At 36.3% G+C, this 26,736-nt stretch overlaps 1 protein-coding gene across 1 annotated transcript; it reads right to left on the bottom strand.

The window, feature by feature from the left end:
- Nucleotides 1-891: 891 nt before the first annotated feature.
- On the bottom strand, nucleotides 892-26,396 carry LOC149830291 (mediator of RNA polymerase II transcription subunit 9-like). The gene is made up of 6 exons (XM_090016423.1): nucleotides 26,282-26,396; nucleotides 24,956-25,018; nucleotides 2,303-2,383; nucleotides 1,782-1,840; nucleotides 1,521-1,613; nucleotides 892-1,293 (listed from the first exon to the last, which is right to left on the bottom strand). The coding sequence occupies exons 1-5, from the start codon at nucleotides 26,363-26,365 to the stop codon at nucleotides 1,547-1,549; spliced, it is 354 nt and encodes a 117-aa protein (XP_089872549.1). The 5' UTR covers nucleotides 26,366-26,396; the 3' UTR covers nucleotides 892-1,293; nucleotides 1,521-1,546.
- Nucleotides 26,397-26,736: the final 340 nt, after the last annotated feature.

A 26,736-nucleotide genomic window follows, 5' to 3' on the forward strand; every position in this document is an offset into this window, starting at 1 on the left:
AAACTTTTCCTTCAACCGCAATGGCATTCTACGATCGCACAGCACTCCGGTTGTACTTTTCCATTTCATCCACCCAACCTTTATCCTATGATTTACATCTCCATCAATTTCTCCATACTTTTGAATGATGGATCCCAAATATTTGAAATAATCATTCACCGGTATTTCTTGCTCACCAAGCTTCACTACACTCCCATCACTACTTCGTTGCTTACTAAACCGACATTCCATATATTCAGTCTTACTCTTACTCAACTTAAAACCTCTAGCTTCTAATGTCTGTCTCCATAATTCTAACTTAGCATTAACCCCAGCTCTAGACTCATCAATCAAAACAATATCATCAACAAACAACATACACCACGGTACATTTTCTTGAATTGATCTCGTAAGCTCATCCATCACTATCGCAAGTCTAATGACAGGTCAAATTTTCTTAGGCTGACTTGTTTTAACATGCTTTATTTTTAAATAATATTTTTGGTGAAAAACCAAATTCAATCTATTTGAGGGTCAAAATTAGACTCAAAGTGTATCGAATCTGAAAAGAAGATATTAGGCCAAGACAAATTAATTTGTTTTGGTCATAACTTTGTGTTAAACTACCTTTTGGACATGAATTTTAAAAATGTTGTTTTGTAGGCAAAAAGTGCCGAAGAGACTTCAATCAACTAGCTTTTGAAAATGAACCTATGACACACTACTACTAGGTCAAAATTGGGGTGTCTACAACACTCTATCCAGAAAAACCTATATATTTACTTGAGTTCTGACACAATACAAAGATTGTTAAAGCTCTAAGAGGGATGAAGAAAAAGAACTCATGTCAAAAGAGTGTCAATAAAAGAATTACGGTAATATAAAGCAATGAAAATCCTACACAAAATTTAATATTAAACTTTCTAATGCACCATATTCAAGGCCTCTCCCTTGCACAGATAGGGGATCACATAAAAACTATAGGAAGCCAACCGATTTTCATGATTGGGCTTCTTTAAAAGCACATATAATTCTGGATGTACAGAACTAACATTCAGTGCTCCCTGCAAATGCAGTGCGTAAAAGCTACCAAAGATTGAGCACTATCAAATATACCTAAACCATCAGTTAATGTGAAGTACCAGCATCTGAAACCTCAAGTACTTGAAGCCTCTAATTAGTTAAAACCAAGTGATATTCGATCCCTCCATGAAATCTGAAGCACATTTTGAGAACCATCTTACTATCATGCTTTACAAATTACATCCAGCAAACTTCTTATTAGCACACTTCATAAATCCAAGAGCCGCCCACCTGAAACCAAGCAATTGAGTTTCATGATCCATATTTGATTACAACGATAAGAAAATATTAAACAAGATTATACTGATAGACTGTGTACAAGAACTAAGAATAGATTTCTAGAAGGAAAAGCCATGGTTCTGTAAGTGAAAATAGAATCTCGTCCATGTAGTAGAACTTCTTAAAACATCCATGGTTATCATATTTTGAAAGGCTACAACAAGAAAGAAGAATATTACCCATCAGGACCGGTGGTATGGAAGCTCTAAGATTTTTTAGTATCCGACTTAATCAAGTCCTCCACACAGCTCTTGTACTGGGAAATCAGATCCCTGGAATAATGAACCAGCATCTAATATTGCTAACTTTCATGAAATAATGAACCAGCATCAAATATTGCTAACTTTCATGAAATAGTGAACCAGCATCAAATGTTGCTTTCATTTAGTCATCCTATCTTGAAAGTTTACAGAGAACAAAAAATGAGTGGACATGCAAACCTGCGTTGATTCAGAAGTTGCTGACACTCATCAACTTTGCGCTTTTGGCCTTCAACTGTCTAATATCGGCAGCAACCAGAATGGATGGTACCGTTAAAATGTAAGTGAATGCACTTGGACACAAACTGAGCAAAATATTAAACCTAAATATTTAGATCAATTGACTTCCAAAACAAAAGAGCAGGTTAAGATAAACTTCTTGATAATAGCGGGTACCACCTAGACATCAACATGAACAGGATTTCTCAAATATGTGTAGAATCACAAGTGCAGACCAGAAATTGACAGAACACCAATACGAAATTGATCCTCTTCATGGGGATTCCAGTAGATGATGAACATTGTTATTAATTAGTTTTGTGCGATTTCAATGTCAAAAGTTCAGTTATGTATTCGCCATGCAACTAGCCAGTCAAACAAAACAATTTCTTATTTGATATCGACCACACACCCAAAAACTGTTTATTCAACAAATAAAAAAAACACAGAAAATAAGAATAATAAAATTTTGTTTTACTTACTGTAGATTTGGAACCTATAGATCTTGATATGGAGTTCAGCAGTTGTTGGCACCTTTCGAAATGGCTGGTCAACTCGGCAACCTACAAAACTAATCATGAATAATTATCAAAGGCAACTGAACATACTTATGCTTCATAAATAGGACATCAAGAGATCGATAAGTTTCTTCCTAGAAAACTCACGTTGAGAACATTCTTATGCTACCACGATATGAGTACAAGGGTGCATAATTAACGTGGAAATTTTGGAAAATTGGCATATTGGGACATATAAGTTTACTTATTGTCACTCTAATAAATCTGTTGCTATGACATGAATCCTAATACAGAAAATATATAGCTAACAAATGGAAGTCATCAAAATTGTAAGATTTGTAAATGAGACCTCATTTAGAGAGAGAGAGAACTATTGGCACATGATCATGATCCAAATATCTTCTACCTATAAGAAAGTCAGCCTTTCATCCACATGAACAACAAAATAGAGAGGGCAACAAGTTTGGCGCACCACCAATAATTTAACTAAAATAGTTGAACAGTGAACAAAGAATCCATGCATTACAAACTAGAAAGGCTAGAGTTGCACAAAGTGATATTTAAGGCAAATAATATATCCATGAAGTTTTTGCCAACTGTAAGTTCCTAAAGAGCCAAGAACTCTATTTTATGAAGATTCTCTGCAAACATACCTACAAATTTCTAGTGAGGGATATAACTATCTAATTTAAATTATTTAACATATGATGTCATGTCATCAATATTTAATACTATGATAATTGATATACTTCAAAAAGCAAACCTGAAGTGAATAATGTGAAATGCAAAATTAAAGAATATAAATATGAAGTTTCTGTGGACTATGTCATATGCTGAAGTCTGGATTGGGTCGTGGATCTGAGATTCAGTTTTATTTGTATTGATATGACATATTGTTTGTTTACTCTGTTACCCTTCATGTATAGTATTCCCTTTATTGTTATCAGAGGTATTTCTGTCATGTAAGAGAATGTACACTTAATATAAAAGCTGGAGAGTAGGGCTCGTGTAGTTTTCAGCCCCTATATGCTGTCATTCTTCCTTCTTGCAGTGTGTTCTGGTACAACCCAAAGTTTATCATGGTATCAGAGAAGGCCATGATATCAAGGATCGAAATTGCTAAGTCCACGTGACCATTGAGTTCCTCTTCTTCCTCTTCAATGTATTCATATTCCTTCTTATTCTCCTTTCTGCTTCGTCCTTCTTTATCCTCCACTTCTTTCTAGTGTTTTCTTTATTATTTATCAAGGAACCCTGCGTTTCTTTTGATTCCCAATATCAGTCTTAACCTATATCTTGTTCACGTCTATCTTCCCTCTTATATTGTGCCCTCTAAACCACTTTTGCACCCACCAATCTTGAATTTCCTTAGAACCTCTCTTTCTTTCTGATTCCTGATATTAAAATATTTTGTTGCTGATTCTTTGTGTTCTCTATACCACAAGTTTTCACCTATTTTGCTCCAGCGTGTGCAATAGAACCAATATCTGATAAGTTCTACATGAAACTTAGCTATATATATATATATATATATTTTATATGGTTGTAATAGGTAAAAACCTATGTCACGCGGGTGCGGGGATTCGGCACTTCCAAAAAACCCAGGTGCGGGGGTGCGGCAGGGGCAAAAATGTAATATATATATATATAAAGGGGGTCGGGGTTCCCCGACGCTAGTTTTTCTGCTGACAGCTGCTGTCAGCAGAAATTTTAAAAAAAAAAATTCGCAGCCCTGACAGACAGCTGCTGTCAGCAGCTGACAGACAGCTGTGTCAGCAGAAACTTTTTAAAAAAAAAAAATCGCAGCCCTGACAGACAGCTGCTGTCAGCAGAAATTTTTTAAAAAAAAATTTCGCAGCCCTGACAGACAGCTGCTGTCAGCAGAAATTTTTTTAAAAAAAAATTCGCAGCCCTGACAGACAGCTGCCGTCAGCAGAATTTTTTTTTTAAAAAAATTCGCAGCCCATTTCACAGGGCAATTTTTTTTTAAAAAAAAATCCAAAAAAAAATGGACCTAAATGATCTTGGGTGCGGTCAACGCACCCAGGATCGGGTTGACCGCGCTCGGTGCCGCACCCGCACCCGCGTCGAGTCGAGTCGACGCGGGTGCGGCACCCTGCTAGCCGAATCCTTGTGACATAGGTAAAAACCATTAGGGATATTTTAGTTATTTCCTTTTTGTAATAGGTTGTGCTCATTAGGGGCACATCAGTCTTTTTATATATATTTTTTATTTTTTTACTTTTTGTCCTTTTTTTATAACTGAGGGCATTTTTGTAAAAGGCCCTAAGAGCTGTTAGGAGCTCCGGAACTGCTATATTTATAGCAGTTGGGATGCTCCCAACGGTTCTTTGAGCCTTCCATTGTCTACATAAAAGGGATCTCTCCCCTATTTGTATTATGCTTTCTCAAGTGTATCATTCCTCAATAATATTTATATTTTATACTTGTGTTCTAACCTTAAAGTAGCTTGTGTGTTTGTGCTCGTGTTGACCCATAAGTGGTTCTTGATTGTATATGTTATTGTGCTCTTGTAAGCCCATAAGAGGCACCCACTTGTATTCTTTTTCTATTTCATTACATGGTATCAGAGCCTTAGTGCTCGCAAATTGTAACTTGTGTAATTGAAGATTGCGTGGTGGATCGTGAGATAGGAGGAGCATTGTATTGTTGTTTCGTGTAGCATGCCATCAACTTTCTTTATCTTCTTCTTGCCATCTCCTTCTCTCCTTTTTCTCTTTGCTTCCATTACTGACAAGGAAGTCGTAACAGTTGTTCCCATCAAATTTGATGAGACCAACTACAATATGTGGGCCATCGTGATAAAGAGGATTTTAGTGGGAAAGGAGTTGTGGCATTTTGTTCACGGTTCTACTCTGAAACCTCAATGTATCCTTATCAAAATTGTTATAGGAGAAAATGAAGAAACTAGAGAAGAGACCCTTAAAGGGAGTGAGAGAGAAAAAGCTCTCTTGGACTATAAGAAAAACTACAAAGTATGGAAAGTAGGCCATGCTAAAGTGCTCTCTCTCTTCATGGAGAGCATGCATGAAGAGCTGTGTGAAAACATCTTGGAGTTTGAAATAGCCGATAAGGCATGGACCTTCATCAAGCAAACATATACCCAAAGAGATGCTGCACACAAATGAGAGTTGCGTGATAAAATTCAAAGTGATAAAAGTGTGAGAGAGTACTATGAAACTCTCAAAAGGCTTTGGCACCAAATGGCCAAATTAGAACCTATTTGGGACATACCCAATGACGCTCATCTAAGGAAAAATCAAATTCTTGAAGAATAATTTTTTCAATTCATAAAGGGACTTAGACCATAATTTGAACAAGTGCGGGTCACTATCACTCATTGTAAGAAAGATGAGCTTTCACACTTACATTAGGTCTTGGCCGAAGTATGTATGGAGGAAATAAGATTGAAGACCATGTACCAACCTATGTCACATGGGTGCGGGTGCGGGTGCGGGGATGAGGCACTTCCAAAAAACCCCGGTGCGGGGGTGCAGCAAATATATATATATATATATATATATATATATATATATATATATATATATATATAGAGAGAGAGAGAGAGAGAGAGAGAGAGAGAGAGAAGGGGGGTCCGGGGGTTCCCCCCGGCGCGGTGAGGAGTCCTTGCAAATGCCCATATCGAAAGCTGCCCAAATGAAGAGGTGGGGGCTTCTTATTGCTTTGTGGGCACTTGGTTGCCTCTTCTGGTCCTTTAATACTGTTAAAATGTAAAACTGTACATATATATAATAATATTATATTATTATATATATATAAATATATTTTTCATTTATTTCTTTTCTGTAATTTTTTTCCTTTATTTTTATTTTTTGTCTTTATGTCATCTAGTTCAGTTTGAACTAGAATGACTGTTGCTAGTCAAGTCCTGTCCAGACTTGACTAGCCAACAACTCTTAATAGAGTTGTTGGACTGAGTTCAACAGCTTTATTGAGTCCTCTTTCAGCTGCGTATATAAAGGAGTGCAGCCCCTCTTGTATTTTATTTCAATGCTTCTTAAGCAATTGGTTTTTCATATCAATAAAGAATACATTTTTATTTTTATTTTGTTTTCAGTTATACCCTTTTTAAGGGTTATGCTTTAGCGTCATTCTTGACACTTGCCCTTGTGAATCTAAGCTCGTGTTTGGAAGATCCCCATTTCATTTCAAATACAAGTGGTTTCACAGTTTATTAGGAACCACGAGTCAGACTTTACAACAACAACTACGCCTTCATCTCAAAACAATTATATTCATAGGGTATGACTAAGTTTTTATGTTGGCTGTCACAGGCCACGAGTCAGACTTTAAAAAAAAAAGGAGAAAATGGCAAACATGAATTTTCTACTTTCACGAATCTAGCGATTCCAACTTCCTAAACCCATCACGGCCTTTATTTTTCACCACAATTCTCAAGAACTCGTTTGGAAAAAAAGTGACAAGTCCCATGCAGCACAGATGTACCTGCTTACGAGAATCGGATCTGAAACTTTCTACCAAAACTAATTAAATGGATTCAGGTCGATCGAACACCTGACCCGATTGGGAAGAAAAGAAACACCTCAAGCCTCTCATTGGTCAAAATTTGGCTGACATATTATTTTACTGGGTATAATTCGGGTCTGGTTCATGTAAATCAATTGAACCCGGATCTATACCTGGTATAATCATCATAAGTAGACAATGGCTCGTCCATAATCATATGACTAGGCTTTGGATAAACGAGGTTGGAATTTAAACTTTGATCATAACAAAAAATTGAAATTAATCGAGAAATAAATTTAGGTGTACATCATAGTGACAAAAGTTTAAAACAAGAAATTATTGCACGTGTTTTCCTGGTGAATTTTGAATAATTTTTTTAATCTCACGTTCTTTTAGTCAAAATCACCACCAGCAGTAATTAAACCAATACTTAAAACATAAAAGGCTAAATTGGAAAAGAAAAAACCAAGCTATATACCATATTAAAGGCTTTACTCGAAAACACTCAATCAAAGTAATTGAGTTCCACTTCCCAAGTCTTTGAATTTTGAACGTTTTTTCTTTTCTTAACGAGTTACTACTTTCCAAAGTTTGTTTTATGGAAAACCATCTAAACCAACAATTAATTAGCCTAAAATGATGCACATTACTTAATGCATATTAATTAACTCTGATTTCTAAAAAGTTTAATTCCATATTGGACACAGCAATTTTCTGCTACATAACAAGTAGAAAGCGATATTTTTAGCATATCACGATTTTATCGTTAATGCTTTCAAGAGCAATTATTATTTCTTTTTTTTTAAATTCCACAGCCCATTTCATAGGGCAAATTTTAAAAAAAATCCAAAAAATGGACCGAAATGACCCTGGGTGCGGTCAATGCACCCAGGGTCGGGTTGACCGCACCCGCGTCGAGTCGCGTCGACGCAGGTGCAGCACCCTGCTAGCCGAATCCCTGTGACATAGGTACCAACCTAAAGAATCCAAAGATAATGTGTTGGCCATCTCAAGACCCTTGTGCCAATACTAATACTTACAAGTCTTCTCACTTCACCAAATCCAATTATGATAGGCAATATAGTGATGATGGGAGGAAAAAGTTTGTATACCATAATTGTGAAGAACCAAGGGCACATTAAGCCTTATTGCCTCAAATTCAAAGGAAGGGATGAGCGAAGAGCGGCGTAGACGCATCACATGAGGATAAGAGTGGGACAATGAAGATTCTAAATTCATTAGAACCATGTCATTGTCCCAACTAGTGGAAGCCCTACAACCGCTTCTCAAGGGATCATCTTCTTCCATCTTAGGTGCCACGGTCTCGTGACTCAGGTGCATCTTTCCATATGACCCTGAATAATTCTTTACTTTTCGAATATAGAATTAATTCAAGTAGAACTAATGTTTTCAGCGTTGATGGTTTCTCTTTTGACATAAAAGGGATTGGAGATTTCAAAACTTCTTCAAAAATTTCAATACATAAAATTAGATTTTTTCCAAAACTCAACTTAAATCTTTTTTTTTCTCAAATAGCCGATCATGGTTATAGAGTCTCTTTTTCACCGAACCAATGTTTGGTGCAAGATCGCCAGTCCGAGATGCAGATTGGGGAAATGCCATAGAAAATGAGATCTCTACTATATGGATTGATTGATTATTCCTAAAAATACATTTTGTTATAATGTACAAAACTTAAAGATTTTTTGTGGCATCAAAGGCTAAGGTCATCCTAGCATATATAAATTATCCAATGTACCTCATTTGAAAAAATGTTGTCATAAAATTTTTTATTGCATTTATTGCATTCGTGAAGAAATGAAGGTTATTCCCTATGAAGAGAGGACCTTTTTTGCTACTAAACCACTTGATTTAATACATTTGGATGTATAGGGACCAACACCTATTGTCTCTAAGGGTGATTATGCTTATTATGTGATCTTTGTATATGATTATTTTCGATATACATGGATTTATTTTCTTAGGCACAAAAATAAAGTGTTTGAAATTTTCAAATCCTTTCACAATTTAGTCAAAAACTTATTTGAGACCAACATAGATATTTTTCAGTCTGATTCAAAGGGAGAATTTATGTCAAATGATTTTAAAAAGCATTTGAAAATCAATGGTATTATGCACCAAAGATCTCGTGCTTACACCCCTCAAAAAAATAGATTAGCAGAAAGAAAACATAGGCACATTATAAAAACTACTAGAACTCTACTCATTTCAAAAAATGTTCCAAAAGAATTTTTGGTCGAAGCTGCACTTACCATTGTGTATCTTATAAACAAAGTTCATTTTGTCAAACTTCAAAACATTATACTCTTGAAAAACTTGAAAAAAAAATCCATGATTACTCTAGATTGAGAACCTTTAGATGTAAATGTTTTGTTCTTACCAACAAAAATAACAAATTGTCTCCTAAGACTTGGTATGACAAATTTAGTTACGTTATGGTTAAACTTGGTTTTAAATCCTCTTATACTGACACTGTTATGTTTGTTAAAAGATCGGGTGTAGGTGGTGTTATTCTACTTTTTTATGTTGATGACATGATCATTACGGGAGGAGACAAACAAGGAGTTAGTTACATTAAAAGTATTTTAAAACAAAAATTTTATATGACACATCTAGGCTTTTAAAGATATTGTGGAGGAGATCCCAATGATAGATGCTCAACAATGGGTTTTTGTATGTTTATTGGTGATTTGTCGATATCCTGAAAATGCAAGCAACAAAAATTTTTCTATAATCAATAGAAGCCGAGTATCGCGTCATGGCTACCACGACATATGAAATCTTGTAGTTGATAAGATTGTTGAAAGACATAGGAGTATATATGCAATCACCCTCAAGGTTATGTTGTGACAATAAAAGCGCCATCTACATAGCCAACAATCACACATTTAATGAAAGAACTAAGCATATCAAGATGGATTGCCACTATGTTCGTGAATAATATCTTAAGAAGACTATCATCTTGCCCTATGTAAAATCAGAATTTCAGTTGGCTTATTTCTTCACAAAAGCGCTTCATTCTCCTCAATTTCATTTCTTGACAAACTTTAAGTGAACATACTGTAAGTTTGAGCAGGAGCAGTGTTGTTAAAAGCGTTGAGGCGTAGCGAGGCGCTCCACCAAAATTTGAGGCGAGGCGTAAGCCTCGAGGCGCAAAGCGTAATCAAAAAAAATTTAACTTAAAAAAATTATAAAAATTATCTAAAATTATAAATAAATAAGAAATGCTTTATTGATGAAGGCCAACCAACACAAAATAAAAAATCTCAAATAAATACGAAAAAAATATGAGATTAACATGTAAAAGTAACATTAATGCAACAACTTGATCTATATAAGTATCTAATTGCATAAATATGAGCATTTCATTCAATAAAAAACTAACATTAACAACAAAAATGCATATTAGCACTAACAACATCATGTCATAATTAAAAAATGCATGTTAACATTAACAACCAAATGTTAATGTATTTGTCCAGAATTCTTCAAAATGAGAGTGTTAACATTCACAATTACAACTGAAAGTCCCAAAAAACATATAAATGGCCAATAGCTCTATGATATGAATTAAGGCCTAGGCTCTTGTTGTGTCTCGTCATCATCAATATTTAAGTCTTCAATATCATCATCTGAAGAATCCATATAAATAGGTTCTTCTTCATCTTCATTCTCTGACTCTTCATCATCTACAGTTTCTTCATCCACGTCCTCAATTACTTCTTTTGATTTTCTTTTTCCTTCAATAAAAAATCATGTATTAACTATTTATGTTATGTAATTAAAAAAATACATTTATATTCATAGCTAGGTAAAAGGAATATAACTTTACCTCGATCTCTTGAAGACATGTCTTGCCTAGAACCACTTTGTGAAACATGAGGTGAAGTAACTTTTTCAATAGGCACATGCTTAATGGCATTTATGTCGAAGTTCGGATCCAACGAATCCTCCAACCAATTGGGATCACTTGGCAACACTGGATCTTCCTTCTCCACAATCCACTCATCGTTTGAGTCTATATGATCTAGACATATAGGGTCTTTGGTAGCCCTCCTCATATTTCTCTCTCTTAATTTCATATTGTACATTACAAAAACCAATGCATCCATCTTCTCTTGTTCAAGTCTATTCCTTCGTTTTGTATGCACCTATAATTTCAAATCATTGATAATCAAATATAAGATAATTAAACATATAAAAATGTATTTCAAAAATAAAATACAAAGTCACAAACCAATGAGAAAGTACTTCAATTCCTCTCACAGCCCGATGCACTGCATGTCAAACTTAAAATTCGAATTGCAAAATTCATCAACTCAGGATTTTCGTGCCCAAATGAACTCCACCAATCAGCTGCATTCAAATAAAATAATAAAAAATTGATAAAAACATTAAGAATGTCATAATTAACAAAAACATAAAAAAATATAGACAAATAAAAACATAATTGCAAACTTACCAGGACTTTTTAATTTTCTTGTTGTAACAGTTGCCTCTCTGCTAAACAAGCCCTTTGCCTTTTTAAATGCATCGATTTGTGTTGTAATTTTCAACCGAATATTTGCATCAGAAACTAATTTTTCAACACAATCATAAAAGCTACCCATAACTTCTCCATCAGGGTTGAAGTTGTCAGCATAATGAAAATGTGGATTTAAATAATAGGCAGCTGCATGCAAAGACTTATGAAGTTGCAAGTCCCATCGTCTATCAATGATATCCCAAATAGGTTTATATTTTCTTTGGACATTGTCAAGGTTTGAAGCAATTTCCTCCTTCGTTCTATCCATTGCCTCATACAAAAATCCCATAGAAGGTTCGTCTGCATCAACGAGTCGCAACACTTTGACGAGAGGTAGTGTAGCTTTAATTGCATATGATATGGCAGCCCAAAACTTATGATCATTAAGAACAATACAAGAAATGTTCTTAGCATCAGATTTCTTATAGTAATTAGATGTTCTAAAATTTGAAGATAAGAACATCGACTTTAACTCTTTCTTATAACATCCAATACTATGAAGTGTAAGATATGTTGTGGCAAAACGAGTGACGGCTGGACGCAGAAGTTCTTTCTTCTTTGTGAATTTTCTCATTAAATTTAATACTCATGCATGACTATAAATGTATCTTGTAATTTTTTTGCCTTTTCCACTGTATCTTTAAAACTTGATATTTTTTCAATATCTTCTAACATAAGATCCAAGCAGTGGGATGCACATGGTGTCCAAAAACATGTTTTTCCTGCTGTTAACATATTTCCAGCAGCCACATAATTTGGTGCATTATCTGTAATGAATTGCACCACATTACTTTCACCAACTTCTTTAACAACTTTTTCAAACAACTGACACAAATTTGCACCAGTTTTTTCCATGTCGTTGATGTCAACGGACTTCAAAAATATTGTCCCAGATGAGCTGTTTACAAGAAAATTAATTAAGTTTCTTCCTTTCTCATCTGTCCAACCATCTGCCATGATACTGCAACCAACATTTGGCCACTCTTTTTTGAACTCTTTCAAAATTTCATGAGTACAATCTACCTCGTCCTTCAAAATCCACGTTCTGATCTCATGATAAGAAGGTGGTTTGAACCTTCGTCCATAATTTGCAATAGCTTCTACCATTGCACCAAAATATGGACTGTTGCAAAGATTAAATGATAAGGCATTTGCATAAAAAAATCTACCAATGGCACGACATACATTTTTTCTTTCATCCCTTTTGAAAGCAGTGTTTATTGTGGTTTGTCGTGCTTCTTTGTTCACAAAAAGGTCCATAGGACCAGCTGCACTTGTTTTTGCATCACTACCTGATCCACTAGCTTCTTTATTCACATTATCGTCGGTTGATGATCCAAAATAAACACTTCTCCCGATATCCAACTTGGTTTGTTCTAACTCTTCTTTCTTTAGCCTCTGATCCTTTAGATGATTCTGAAAAAATCTTTTCACGTCAGGTGGAACCGCTTCGCACATGCTTTGTGCCAGCTAAGTGATGTTTTAGCCTATAGATGCCTCCTGTTGTCTGTTTATGACAGTAATTGCAAATTACATGTCCTACGAGTTTGGGATCTTTAGTAGGATTTGGAACTTTAACTCCATGATCCCATCCTACATCTTTTGCCATTGTTCAACTGCAAAAATACATAACACAAAATATATATTAACATCATGCATTATGCTGACCACATTATATGAAAACAAATGCAAAATAGACAATCTTGGTGTATAAGCTATATACGAATCCTAGAAAAAAACATAATTGAGCAACAGGAGCTACGTTGCTCATGTGTGCCAAAGTAATAGAAACAAAACAATGACGGCATACATAACTCTTCTGTAATGTAACAGACTAATATACAACATGCTAACTGAAGGCATAGTAGTCAGGAAGTTGCAAATCTATCAAAATATAATGTGAGTTGAAAGGTTCTTTAAGTATTTTGTCCATCTTAACCAGGTTTGATCCGTTGCAGGTTTTGTAAACCAAACCCATGATTATGATCTCTTTAGTTCTTTTAGTTAAAAGAAAGTGAAAAAATGGCTACTTGTGCATGTCCAGAGACTAGAGTATTTCTATATTTGAAGAGGCAAGGAATAACATCCAAAATATTTTGAATCCATAGTTACTAAACTAATACATAAATACAAACAAGGCTAAAAGGTGACAAGAAAAACACGAGTGACAGCATGGCAAAAAAGTCATTAAGAAGACAACAGGAACAAAAGCCAACAGTAAAATATTCATATAATGAACCTACTTTTTAATTTAAATTAGGTCGAGTGTGTCTAGTGGTCTAAATAGTTGACATAATAACCTTTCATAGTAGAGAACCAAAGAGTGATGGGAAGAGTAAAATAATCTCTCAAGAAAAAAGAAGAAGATGGGAACAGTAAAACAAAGCAAAAAGCTAAGCAGATGAAAAATCGACTTAACTTCAAATCCCCTAAGGCCCTAATATTATCTGTCACCTGGAAGTTCAGAGACATCCAATTCATAACAAGAAGTATGGCAGAAGTATATTGCTTGTCATATAATAATCAAAGAAACAAACTTCTAAATTTTTAGCTACAAACTGAAAATTCATATCATGAAGAGAGAATTCAGACTTATACTAATTTACAGACAAAAACATACACAGATTTTTTTTTCTTTAACATCCAAAAAGTTGATGGCATCGGCCTGCTCGTGGTTTCATCATTCTGAGGGCCTTCATGGCATCAGCCTGCTCGTGGCCAGGCTATAACAACACACTTTCAATCCCTCTTTTCCTCCATTTAGTGAAGCAAGCATAGTGTTTTGCATGGCACCCATAACCACATTTAGGTTCTAGTGATCCATATTGCCATTCTTGTCATTAGGACCTCACTGATGCAAGTTGTTTTCATCAAATTGGACCCTGTGTATGTGATCTACATCATCCATTTAGTGAAGATCGGCATTTGAATAGACAGAATCCGACTTATGTGCAAGACTTTTTGCTGATTCAAAAATCAATAACCATTAATAAAAACATGGTTTTTTTGTTAAAGAACAATGTCAAAATAAATTAAAAATCATGTTTTTTTTTTGTTAAAGAACACTATCAAAAGATTGATTTCTATTAAATCAAACATGCTGAACCCATCGATAGGGCCAGATTGATCAAAATAACTTAGTACCAATGAGATCCCAGAGGGAGTTATGACCACAGAGGATGATATAGAGATGAGTGGAGTCGGGTTCCCCATAAACGTAGGTTACACGGTTTCACAAAGAACAAATGACAAAAGAAGAAGCTGTGGAAAAACACACAGATCTTCGTCGACCCCTCACGGAGAAGAAGCAAAGAAGTTTACCTGTCACTGGAAAACGCAGAGGTCGTCGGAATGGATGGCGGTGGCGGTGAGTCGCTGGCAGATGGCGAGTGGTGGCCGGCGGCGAGTGGTGGCCGGCGGGTCGCCGATGCCTTCTCAGCAGAGGAAAGAAGAAGGTGGAAGAGGCGATGACCGACGACGGGTGGTGGCCGGCGGCGAGTGGTGGCCGGCAGTGAGCAGTGGCAGGGGACAAGAGGGGACGTAATGGAGAGAGAAGGGGTGAGGGCTTTCCCTCGCCCCGAAGCACCTGTCTTTTTTAAGGACAGGTTCTCGATCTTTCGAGAATACGGGCCCGGATCCGGGTCGAACTCGGGTCCGGGCCATCCGATTTCTTAATGTGCGCCTCACTTTGAGGCGCGCCTCGCCTCAAGGCGCATGAGGCATACGCCTTGAGACTGTTGCGCTTTTTAAGTGCGCCTGAAGGCGAAAAGGGCCTCGCCTCGAGGCGAGGCACGCTTTTTGCGCCTTGAGGCGCATTTTTAACAACACTGAGCAGGAGTGTTAAGTTGTACAAGAGTATATATACTTGGCTATATATACTTATATATATGTATACACTATTTATATAGTTGTAATAGGTAATACCCATTAGCGGTATTTTAATCATTTTTTTTGTAATAGGCTATGCTCATTGAGAGCACATAAGTCTTTTTATATTTTCTTTTTCTTCTTCTACTTTTTTTTCTTTTATTTATAGCTAAGGGCACTTTTGTAAAAGGCCCTGAGAGCCATTGGGAGCTCCACAACGGCTATATTTATAGCAGTTGGGATGCTCCCAACAGCTCTTTGAGCCTTCCATTGTCTATATAAAGGGGATCTCCCCCGCCCCAATTTGCATTATGCTTTCTCAAGCATATTATTCCTCAATAATATTTATATTTTTTACTTGTGTTCTAGCCCCTAAGTGGCTTGTGTGCTTGTCCTCTTGTGTTGACCCATAAATGGTCCTTGATTGTGTATGTTCTTGTGCTCTTGTAAGCCCATAAGAGGCACCCACTTGTATTATTTTTTTATTTCATTACAATATCAAGTGTCGATTGGGCTTGATTAACCTTGCTCACAAATTTTTTTTTCGTTGAACCAATACTCAAAACTGATTGGATTTGATCGATTTTGTTTCCATAGCATATCCTGCTACTGTTTCTGGTAATCTGAAAAAAAAAAACAGATCATTTATTGCTTTTTATTCTCCTTGACGCATATCTTATTGGCATTGAGTTAGCAGTTCTCATTTTTATTATTGGTTTCAGTTTCAGTTTTGTGCTCGTCGGTCTTGTACTTGTGGTTCCTGTTTTCAGTTTTATACTGGTTACATCTACTTTACGGCGTGCTATTTATTTTTATTCCTTCTTCCGTGTGGTATTTTTTGCTCATTTATTGTCATAACTATGGATCCCAAGTTCCCTCAAGCATCCCTTTCTTCAAAGTTTTTTAATCAACTTGTATTTGAGAAACTGAACAACATCAATTTTTAACCTGAAAGAGGCAGATAATTCCTTTTATTAGGAGTCAAAATCTTGTTAGTCATTTGGATGGATCAGTTCCCATCACACTAGAATTCCTTCTGCAGGAGGAAAATGATGACAAAAGGGTTGTTACTGCATCGAAGACTATCAAGAACCTGGATTTTGACAGTTGGATGAAGCATGGCCAGGCTTTGGTGGTTTACATCACCTCTACCTTGTCATAAGAAGTGTTGATTGGTGTTCTCGATGACTGTACATATACAGAGTTATAGAATAGGTTAGTCCAAACCTAATCCCAAATCTCAGAGGCCATAATTATATACTTGAAGAGGGAATTTCAGATGCTTAAGAAAGAGCCTTTTATGTCAATCTTGGACTACTTCAACAAGATTAAGACGATCACTGACTAGTTGGCCTTGGTAGGGCATGAAGTTCATGATAAGGATAAGATTCAACATGCATTATGTGGTTTAGGCCCAGAGTACCACGTTCTTTCCACTACGTTATAGTACTCAACCAATTTAACGACACCTTATGATTTGAAGGCAAAGTTGTTACACTATGAGATGTCTCTTAAAGGAACAAACAATGAGGCTGACAGAGAGAATTCAGAGGCACATGAAGTCTTGGCCACTGGTACCTTTGCAAGGTGTGGACGAGGAGCATCGAGGAGGACGTGGTTGTGGTCGTGGCGGTAATCAAGGTGGTCGTGGATTACTTCCCACACGTAACATGGCGCCTCTTGCAAATAGACAAGAATATACCCACATGCTACATATGCAAGAAGCGAGAACGTGACAAGGCAAATTGCTGGTTTAAGTATGATCCTAGGTATAACCCTGAGGCTCAAAACAAGGGGCAGCAGAATAATCAGGGTCAGAACAAAGTTCAGGGCAACACCTCTCAGAATGAGCCAGATAAACAGCTCTTATTGGTAGCAATAGCAGGCTGAGTTTCAAACAAAATGAACAAGGAGTATGATATATCGATTCCGGTATAGCAAGTCATGTCACTCGTGATGTGGGTAAGTTCTCTAAATTAGTCCCATATTTTGGTAGAAACAATATTATTACTTAAGACGGTACTCGTCACCTCATAACTCATTCTAGAAATGTGTCAATTCCTATTACGTTCTGGGGTCACGGGTTTGAACTAGGTTCAAGCTTAGGTCAAGTGAGTCAAAACCGGTTAACATAGAAAACATGTTCAGATGGGTTCTGACAGGTTTTACTAAACAAATCAGAACTCTTAATTAGCTAGGCAGAAAATTCCCAAATCTTAAGGGATTGATTTGGAATCCACGGTGTTTGGGTTTTATGAGTTCGGAAACTTGACACATGAAAAGGAGATAGTCTGGGTCTGGACTGTTAAAAAAAAATGTAATATATATAATATATAATATAATATTTTATTTATTTTTTCTTTTTTTCTTTATTTTTATTTTTTATCTAGTTCATTTCGAACTAGAGATATAATCTAGTCAAGATCCCATTCGATCTTGACTAGCTACATAGTCATTGGACCTAGTCCAACGGCTATAATTAGAGTCGTTGGACTCTAAAGAAGAGCTATTCTTCCTCCTTTTTTCTTGTATAAATAGGGGTGATCCCCTCCATTGTATAACAATGCTTCTTAAGCATTTCTCATGAGAAATAAAAGTTTATTATTTTTATTGTGTTCTTCCATTTATACCTTTTTACGAGTTGTGCTTGTAATGTCTCCAATAGACACCCATTGTGAGCTTTTGCGCGTTTCTAGAAGATCACCATTTCATTACATGGTATCAGAGCTTTGAATTTTTTTTAGATCTTGGAGAATTTTAACCTCGTTTTTCGTGCTTCCTTAGCAAAGGGCGATTCATCCTATTATTCGTGATTCAAGTGCTCTTTTCTAAAGAAGGAAGGCGTTTAGAGGAAAGTTTAGCTACACAAATTTGTGATTGTGTTCTTTCTGTTCCCCTCTTATCTCTCTTTTCTTTTTTTTTCTTCTCCCACCTATCTTCCTTTTTTTCTCACTCTTGTAAAAGATGGATGACAATGATAAAGTCATCATCATGCCTATGAAATTAAATGACACCAATTATGTGACGTGGGCTTCAATCATGAAGCACCACATTTGGGGTAAAGGATTGTGGGGTATAGTGAATGGTTCCGATTCGAAACCAAAACTAGTTCTCACAAAAATTGAGAATGACAAAGAAGTACCTCTCACAGAAGGAGAAAAGAATAAGGCCTTGGCAACCTATGAGAAAAAATGGAAAGAGTGGAGGATAGGCCACGCTAAAATTATGTCATAGCTAATTAATAGCATTGACATTAAGAAATGCTCTAGACTAGCCAAATTTGAGCATGCCAATAAAGCTTGAGAATACCTCAGAAATATGTATTTACTTAAAGATATTGCACATGTGCAATTTGCAAAACAAAGTTCAGAATCACTCAAAAAGACAAAACTATTAAGGAATATTATAATGAGTTATCCAAACTTTGGGAAGAGCTGGCTCTTCTTGAGATAAAATGGCATTGTTCCAAAGATATCGAGCTTCGCCAAAAGCAACTCAATATGAAGCACTTTTATCAATTTGTAAATGGTTTAAGGCCAAAATTTGAAACAACCAAATCGGCTCTCTTACATCGAGAAAAGGTTTCTTCTATCATTGATACTATAGAGAAACTAACTATAAAGGAAAATAAACTAAAAAAGAATACTCCAAAATATGAAGATGATTTCGTTCTAGCTGTATCTAGACCGAAAATTTATGTACGTACTTATAAGTTACCTCACTTTGGTAGACAAAATGGTAATTTTGACAAGAGAAAAGTCATTTGCCATCATTGTCATGAACCGAAGCACTATAGGCCTCAATGCCCTAAGTTAAAGAGAAGAAAAGAAAAAAAGTTGCATCTGTTGGTTCAAAATCAAAATATCAAATCAATCAAGATGCACTTGTATCTATAGATCAATTAATGGAGATTCTTCAACCTCTTCTCAAGGGAGCATCCTCCTCAACTGAAGCCTCAACCGAAGCAGTTGTTTCATATTCTCCGATCCAGGTAACTTTTCTTGGCTTCTTGACTCTGGTGCTTCTTTTCATACGACCCTAAATATCAATAGTTTGTTTGAATGTCTTAACAATAACTTAAGTATGTCAAAAGTTTTCACAACCAATGGTATATCTCTTGAAATTAAAGGAATAGGAAATTTTGAAAATCTTCAAAAATCCAAAAAATTCCTAAACTAAATCTAAATCTTTTATTTGTTTCTCAAATATCTGATTACGGGTGTAATATCTCTTTCTCTTCTCATGGTTGTTGGGTACAGGATCGCCAAAGCTGATTGGGGAAGGACATAGGGAAGGAGGACTCTATTATATGAATTTTTTGGAATTGCCCAAGAATACTTTTTGTTATAATGTTCATAAACTAGAGTTAGATCTATGACACAAAAGACTTGGCCATCTTTATATCTTTAAAATCCAACATTTTCCAAGTTTAGGAAAATTTTGTAATTCTGAAAGTTTTACTTATAAATATTGTGTTCTTGGCAAAATGAAAATATTATCATTTCATGACAGAACTTTTGTTACTTCTAGACCACTTGAGTTAATACATTCAAATGTTTGGTGTCCTCCACCAGTCATATCAAAAGGTGGATATGCATATTATGTAATTTTTGTCGATGACTTTCCTAGGCATACTTGGATTTACTTCCTTAAGCATAAATCTGAGGTTTTTTCACACTTTCAAACATTTCACAAACAGGGTTTGGGCTCAAACAAGGTTCAGTGTAAAAAATATTTCTCTTAATTGGGATGATGGAAAAATCTAAATTTTGGTAGGTAGGCTTAGAACACGTGGATGGAGATATGGTTAAAATCTCATAACCAAAATCGTTCTGGTTAGAGAGATATGACTGTGCAAAGTCGGTCCATATTTTGCAATTAAACCGAACCTAGTTGGGTTCACACGGGTTAAGTGAGTTATTGGTTGGGTCAGGACTAAGGAAAAGGGTTGGGACCACTTACTGGACTTGAGCAGGCTTACAAGGGAAGGTCTACTAAGGTTTGCATGGCTGGGGCTGGGGCTGGGGCTGGGGCTGGGGCTGGGGCTGGGCCGATACAACAGGGAACGTGACTACACCCAGATGGTTGAGTCCACCGAATTTGGTCTTGAGCACCTTGGTGAAGGTGGGCCCAGGCGACAACCTAGGTCCACTTGGAACGATCAGATCCACCAGGGATCAGCCACCCCTAGCAGGGACTGGTCCTTACTGAAAGAGAGAGGAGTCAATGGAAGAGATTTGCAACAAGGTCAAGAGAGGGACCCGATTTTAGAAGAGGGCATAGGGGCCAAGGGAGAGAGAGAGAGAGGGGGAGCTTCAGCTCTTTGTTCAAATATATTTTTTTATACCACACTACAAAATGAAGCCTCTATTTATAAGCTCAAGTGGGGTCCCTTAAAGCCATCACCCCTTCCAAGAAACTTTAAATGAAAATGGGAAAAACTAAGAGACTTGCAAGAAACTAAGAGACTTTTTTAGATATCACCTACTAGGGCCCTAGTTAAGACCTCAGCCCTTCATAAACACCCTTACACAATCGTCTAGGCCCCTCCCAAGGGGAGGTCGACATATAGGTGGGCCCCACTAGGGCCAACTAGCCCTTCCCTGGATCCAGGTCTGGAGCTTCCTTGTCCTGCTCCGTTCGCTTCTTTCCTTGGATCTAATTTTTCATGGTCCGCTCCAGTCCAAGCCGATGCAAATTCGATTTCAATTGGATCTGTATCAATTCCCCTGCCTAATCTAATTCCATTCAGTTGTCAAATGTTCTTTGTGCTCCCAACATTAAAAAGAATATAGTGTTTGTATCTAAACTTGTTGACGGCACCAATTCTTACGTTGAATTCACTCTCTCTTTTGTGTATGTCAAGGACATTCGAATGAAGAGGGCGTTCGCTGAAGGGGAGTGGCACGAGAATATGTACATCTTCAAGGAAGATCCTCTTGTTGCCCATGCACGGTTGGAGTCGAATTTGAAGTTTGCACCATCTTCTGCATGCATCTTTAGTTTGTCTAAGTCCAATAAGCCAGATGTTTGGTACAATAGTCATGTTTTTGTTGAGAGACTCATTTCAAGTAATCTATTATCTAGGTCTGTTTTGAGTCAAGAAATCGATGATCACATCTGTTCTATTTGTCAAGTATGCAAAAGTCATGTTCTATTTAATTTGTATAATAAGAGAGCTTCGAAACCATTTGAAAACATTTATATTGATGTTTGGGGTCCTGCTCCAAGTACTTCCATTTCTGGTAGTCAATATTATTATATTTTCATTGATGAATATTCTTGTTATACTTGGATTTTTTCATGAAACGTAAATCTGAGGCATTCATTTTGTTTCGTAAGTTTCATGTTTTTGTCCAAAATCAATTTTCTTCCAATATCCTTAATTTTCAGTTTGATGGGGGTGGTGAATATTCGTATATAGAATTTACTGATTTTCTGCAAAACAATGAGATCAATTGTAGAGTTGCATGCCCGCAGACACCTCAGCAAAATGAGGTTGCTAAACGAAAGCATTGCCATATTGTTGAGAGCACTTTGTCTATGAGTTTTTCATAAAAAAGTCCATGTTAGGTTGTCCCATGAAAGTCCTCTAGAACAAGTCGTCTTTTGGATGCATTTGCTATGTTCATATTGATGGTTCTCATAGAAACAAATTTGAAAATAAGGCATGTATTTGTAGATTCGTTGGTTAGGTTGATAATTATAAAGGTTTTAAATGTTATCATGTTAAAATAGGGAAGATCAAGATCTCAAGAAATGTCATTTTTGATGAAGTTAATTTTTTGGGTGATGCAAATAGCTCTTCATTGCAAAGTGACGAGGTACTTGAAGTTTATCCGCCTTGGTTAAGTGCAACTCTCTTTTCATGTGAGTGATAAAGTAGTACATCAAGAAGTTGGGCCATCATTGCAGCCCATGCATGATGAGGTAGTGAAAGAAACCTCACAAGTGGGCAATGATGTTGAAAATGAATCAGCTAACATAGATGGTAATGCTGGCAGATTTAGAGAAGGTCGTGTCTACTCAAGAAGAAGCAAAGAAGGCATCACTCACGAGCATATGCAGGTTAGAGACAACAATCGGTCAACATCTTTGAGAAGATCGGCTAGAGTGAGACACCCTATTGAAAGGTGGGTGTCCTATGAGAATTTCAGTGTTGATTTCCAAGTTTTCTTGACTCAGATTGAAAGGCAAGAGCCTAGAATGTTTCATCGGGCTGTGAAATCCAACATATGGATTGAAGCTATATAAACAAAGAAATGGAGGCTTTACATGAGTGTCAAACCTAGGAAGTCGTCAAGAGACCACATGATAAGAATGTGGTTGGATTAAAATGGGTTTATAAAATAAAATATAAACCTGATGGCAGCATTGAGAGATGTAAAGCAAAGCTGGCCATGAAGGGATTCATGCAGGAATATGGTTAGGACTGCAAAGAAACATTCAACCCTGTAGTGAAGATGGGGGGACTAATTGCATTACCTTGTCTCTAGCCGTTGATCATGAATGTAAATTGAGTCAGCTAGATGCCAAAAACACGTTTTTACATGGAGATTTGAAGGAGAAAGTATACATAGAGCAGCTGTAGGGATATAGTGAGAATGATCCAAGAACACATGTGCAAGTTAAAGAGCAATTTATGACCTAAAACAAGCTTCAAGACCTTGGTTTGAAAGCTTCTCCTTGGAGATTCAAAGGTACGAGTTCTACTGCTCTCCATTGGATGATTCTTTGTTTATATACAAAGGAGACAACTTCATTACTACGCTTCTTATATATGTGAATGATATCATCATTACCGAGAATTTTGATCAGCATATTAATGAAGTTAAGGAGATATTGCGCATGAAGTTTAAAATGAAAGATCTTGGTGTGTTAAGGTATTTTCTCGGGGTTGAGGTGTATAGAAAGCATAATAGCTTTATATTAACCCAACACAAATACACCATTGATCTGCTCACTAAGACATGGATGAAGGATCACAAACTAGTGTTAACTCCTATCCATCAAAGGTTGAGTGCAAATGATGGATTGTATGAAGATCCAACTCAATTTAGAAGTATAGTTCATATGTTGCACTATCTAACCTTCACTCACCTTGATATTGTTTTTGCAGTCAATCAAGTGTCACAGTTCATGCATGAGCCTAGAATTATACATACGGAAGTTGCAAAAAGAATTTTGAGATATTTGAAGGGAATCAAAGTAGATGGTTTACTTTATAGAAAAAGATCAAGCGGAGAAAATATTTTGACTATTCTGGCCTATTCAGATGCAGAAGTGTACGATCTCTTACAATCTGCACAAAACACTCAAGCTATTGTGTTTTTATTGGTTGAAATCTAATTTCTTGGAGTGGCAGGGAGCAGAAAGCAGTAGTCAGTTCAAGTACAGAAGCAAAATACAGGTCTATGGCTGTCATAACAGCTGAAATCACATGGGTTAGACACCTATTAAATGACTTGGGTGAGGCTATTTCCAAATCAGTATTGCTTTATAATAATCAAGGGGCGATCAAAATATCTCTTAATCCTATCCATCATGGCAAGACAAAACACATATAGATAGTTCAACATTTATTAGGACCAAGAATTAGAGGCAAAATTCATTGGAAGAGAAAATCAGATGGATGACCTGTTTACAAAGGGGTTGACGAGGCGAAGATTATGGTTGTTGAAGAGCAAGTTGTCCATGGTAAAAGAGAGGGAGGCTATTGAGACGTCATATGTTGAGGTGTCATATGTTGAAGTGTGGATTGGGTCGTGGATTCGCGATAAAGTTTTATTTGTATTGATATGACATATATTGTTTGTTTACTTTGTTACCCCTTGTACAATATTCTTTTTATTGTTATCAGGGGTATTTATGTCATGTAAGAGATTGTACACTTAATATAAAAGGTGAAGGAGAGTACGACACGACCCATATTGAGAATTGTGCAGTTTTCAGCCCCTATACATGTGTCATTTTTCTTTCTTGTAGTGTGTTTTGGTACAACCCAAAGTTTATCAATGAGGTTCTTAACAGCCAAAAAACCTCTATCATGTTAAGGTTTATCTTAAATCACATCTAAAGTGGTCATACTGATGAAATAAAGGGTATACATTATCATCTTGATGCATGAGGTTATGCAAATAACACTATGATGCAAAAACACCTAATTATAACTTTTATAATCACAATGGTAAGTATATGCCACTTTCCCTTCAAAATATCATGTTGATGCAATGATATTTTAGAACTGGCGTTAGCTAGAAAAGATTGTAATAAGCTGAAATTGCTATAATTTATTAGAAAGATGAATATCGCCAACATATTGTCATGATATGTGCACCTTCTCACAGTTTTTTTTTTGTTTACATAATTTACTTGTTGATAACGATCAACAGTACATCATATCAATTTCCTATATTCTCATTTTTTCTATTTTCATATCCTAAGTTTCCTAAGCTTTTGAGGTAAAAATCAAAGCTCGTGAGAAATTCACATTCAACATTTTCTATTTAGTTTCATCTTTAAACATAATTTTCTATAGTGAATAATAGAACACAATATGCAAGAACAACCCCGGTGGGCCCTTTCTGATGTTGCAGAAGTGCCCTTTCAGTCACTAATTCCAAGCCTCTGTTTCAAAACAAAAGGGGTGGCCTTCCTCTAGTATATTGATAAGGCATAAAGACAAAGAGACTAACCACTGAATCTGAATGCTGATCACGTGTTCCGCTTTCCACCGCTTCTGCTAAATTTTCAATTAGCTGTAACAAGCAGGAGAAAATATCAATATAAAGTAATCTAAGGTTTAAAGACCAGATGTTATGAAAAATAAAATGAAAATGAGATGGCAAAAGGTTATCCTTTATCAGATAAAGCTCATACATGTGATGCATTATCTAACTAGATAAACACAATCTTAATACGGTTACCCCCTTGGGGCTTAAAGTATAACTCAACCAAGGTTGAGTTGTCATTGATTTTGGAGATTTGAACCTCTCTAAGTTGGTTACAGGTCTTAATCTATAAACTTTCATCAAACAGGCATCAAGTAGCGAAATTTGATTGCCTATATAGACACTAACCAAGCCAAGATGAGTCATCTGGAGAAAGTTTTAAGCGCATACATCAACCCTCTAAACTTTTTCACGATAATAATTAAAAGACAGAAAGGATGTACACCATCTTAATCAAGAACATGGCATGTAAATAAATTTTCAGTTCTTAATCATAATCCATGCACTCTGGTCAAGCACATTTCAGATCCAGCAAAATATGCTGATTGGTTGTATCCCAGGAGCTTGGTTATATACATGTTGACAAAAGTTTAAAACAGAATAACTACAACATTTTTTCTCATAAAATTTTTCTTTGTTTATTTTTCTCGAATTCTTATCAACAACATATTGCCAATAAATTTAATTAAAATTCTAAAAACTTTAATTTTTACAAAGGAAAAAAAATCGAAAAAAGGAATTTCTGTCGATATTGACGTTTTTATCAGCTGGGTAAATTTTTGTATTTAAAAGAAAGGCCATACTTGTCACAAAACCAAACAAAAATAATCATGTACAAGACTGAATCATTTGCAGAATGAAGAATCAAAAGAAGAATAAAAGGGAGGAAAAAAAGGAAAAAAGAACCCTGCCACTCCTAAGTCCCAGAATAAAACGGCCCAATCAATTCCGTCTGAATCATACATCTACACTACAGTGACTATCATCCCCACACTCATCAAGAAGAAACCAACAACATAAAGTACCAAATTTTATGCCTAAATTAGTAAGCAAAAACGGGTTCGAACCCCAGATCTGAAACATAGGTTCTATGCATATGCATCGGCCGAACGCAAAGAAATCAAGAAAATAAAAGACCCCAATTTCTGAGAGTAATTTTAGCGACACAATCATGACAAGAAACCACAAATTAAGGTTCATATACCCAAAAAAAAGGCACAAAATGACCAAAAGTCAAAAGAAATATGCAGAAAAACAGGGTAAGAGGAGAGAAAGCACGAGGAGGCGTACGTGTAAGAGATGGAAGTGGGAAGCGAGAGACTGGTGAAGGTTGTGGTCGACGTTAAGAGGAGAACCACCCACCTGCTGCTCCATGTTCTAACGCTTGCTTCTCGTGGGAAAAAAATTTCCCCACTATCCAAACAGCAAAGTTTTTTAAACCAAGACTTGAACGGTTCGGGTCGGATTCAGGTATTCACAAGATTCATTCTCAGCCCGTAAACTTAAGTTTTATAAATCTCATTGGACCCGATTCCCTGGAAAAGTTCAAATCTCAACGGATCCTGTTGTACATGGGATCCATATCAGATTTTCTGATCGGATCTGGATTTGAAAGCAGGAAATAAAGCTGACTATTTTAAATAATTAGGGTTGTCAACGGGTCGGATCTGGTTTGAACCCAAGTGAGTCAACTCGGATTTGAATTTGAGGTGTGGATACGGGTCTGGATTCATGTCCAAACGGTC

Source organism: Nuphar pumila, chromosome 8 (assembly GCF_984573655.1).
Source record: "Nuphar pumila chromosome 8, dmNupPumi1.hap1.1, whole genome shotgun sequence".
NCBI lineage: Eukaryota > Viridiplantae > Streptophyta > Magnoliopsida > Nymphaeales > Nymphaeaceae > Nuphar > Nuphar pumila.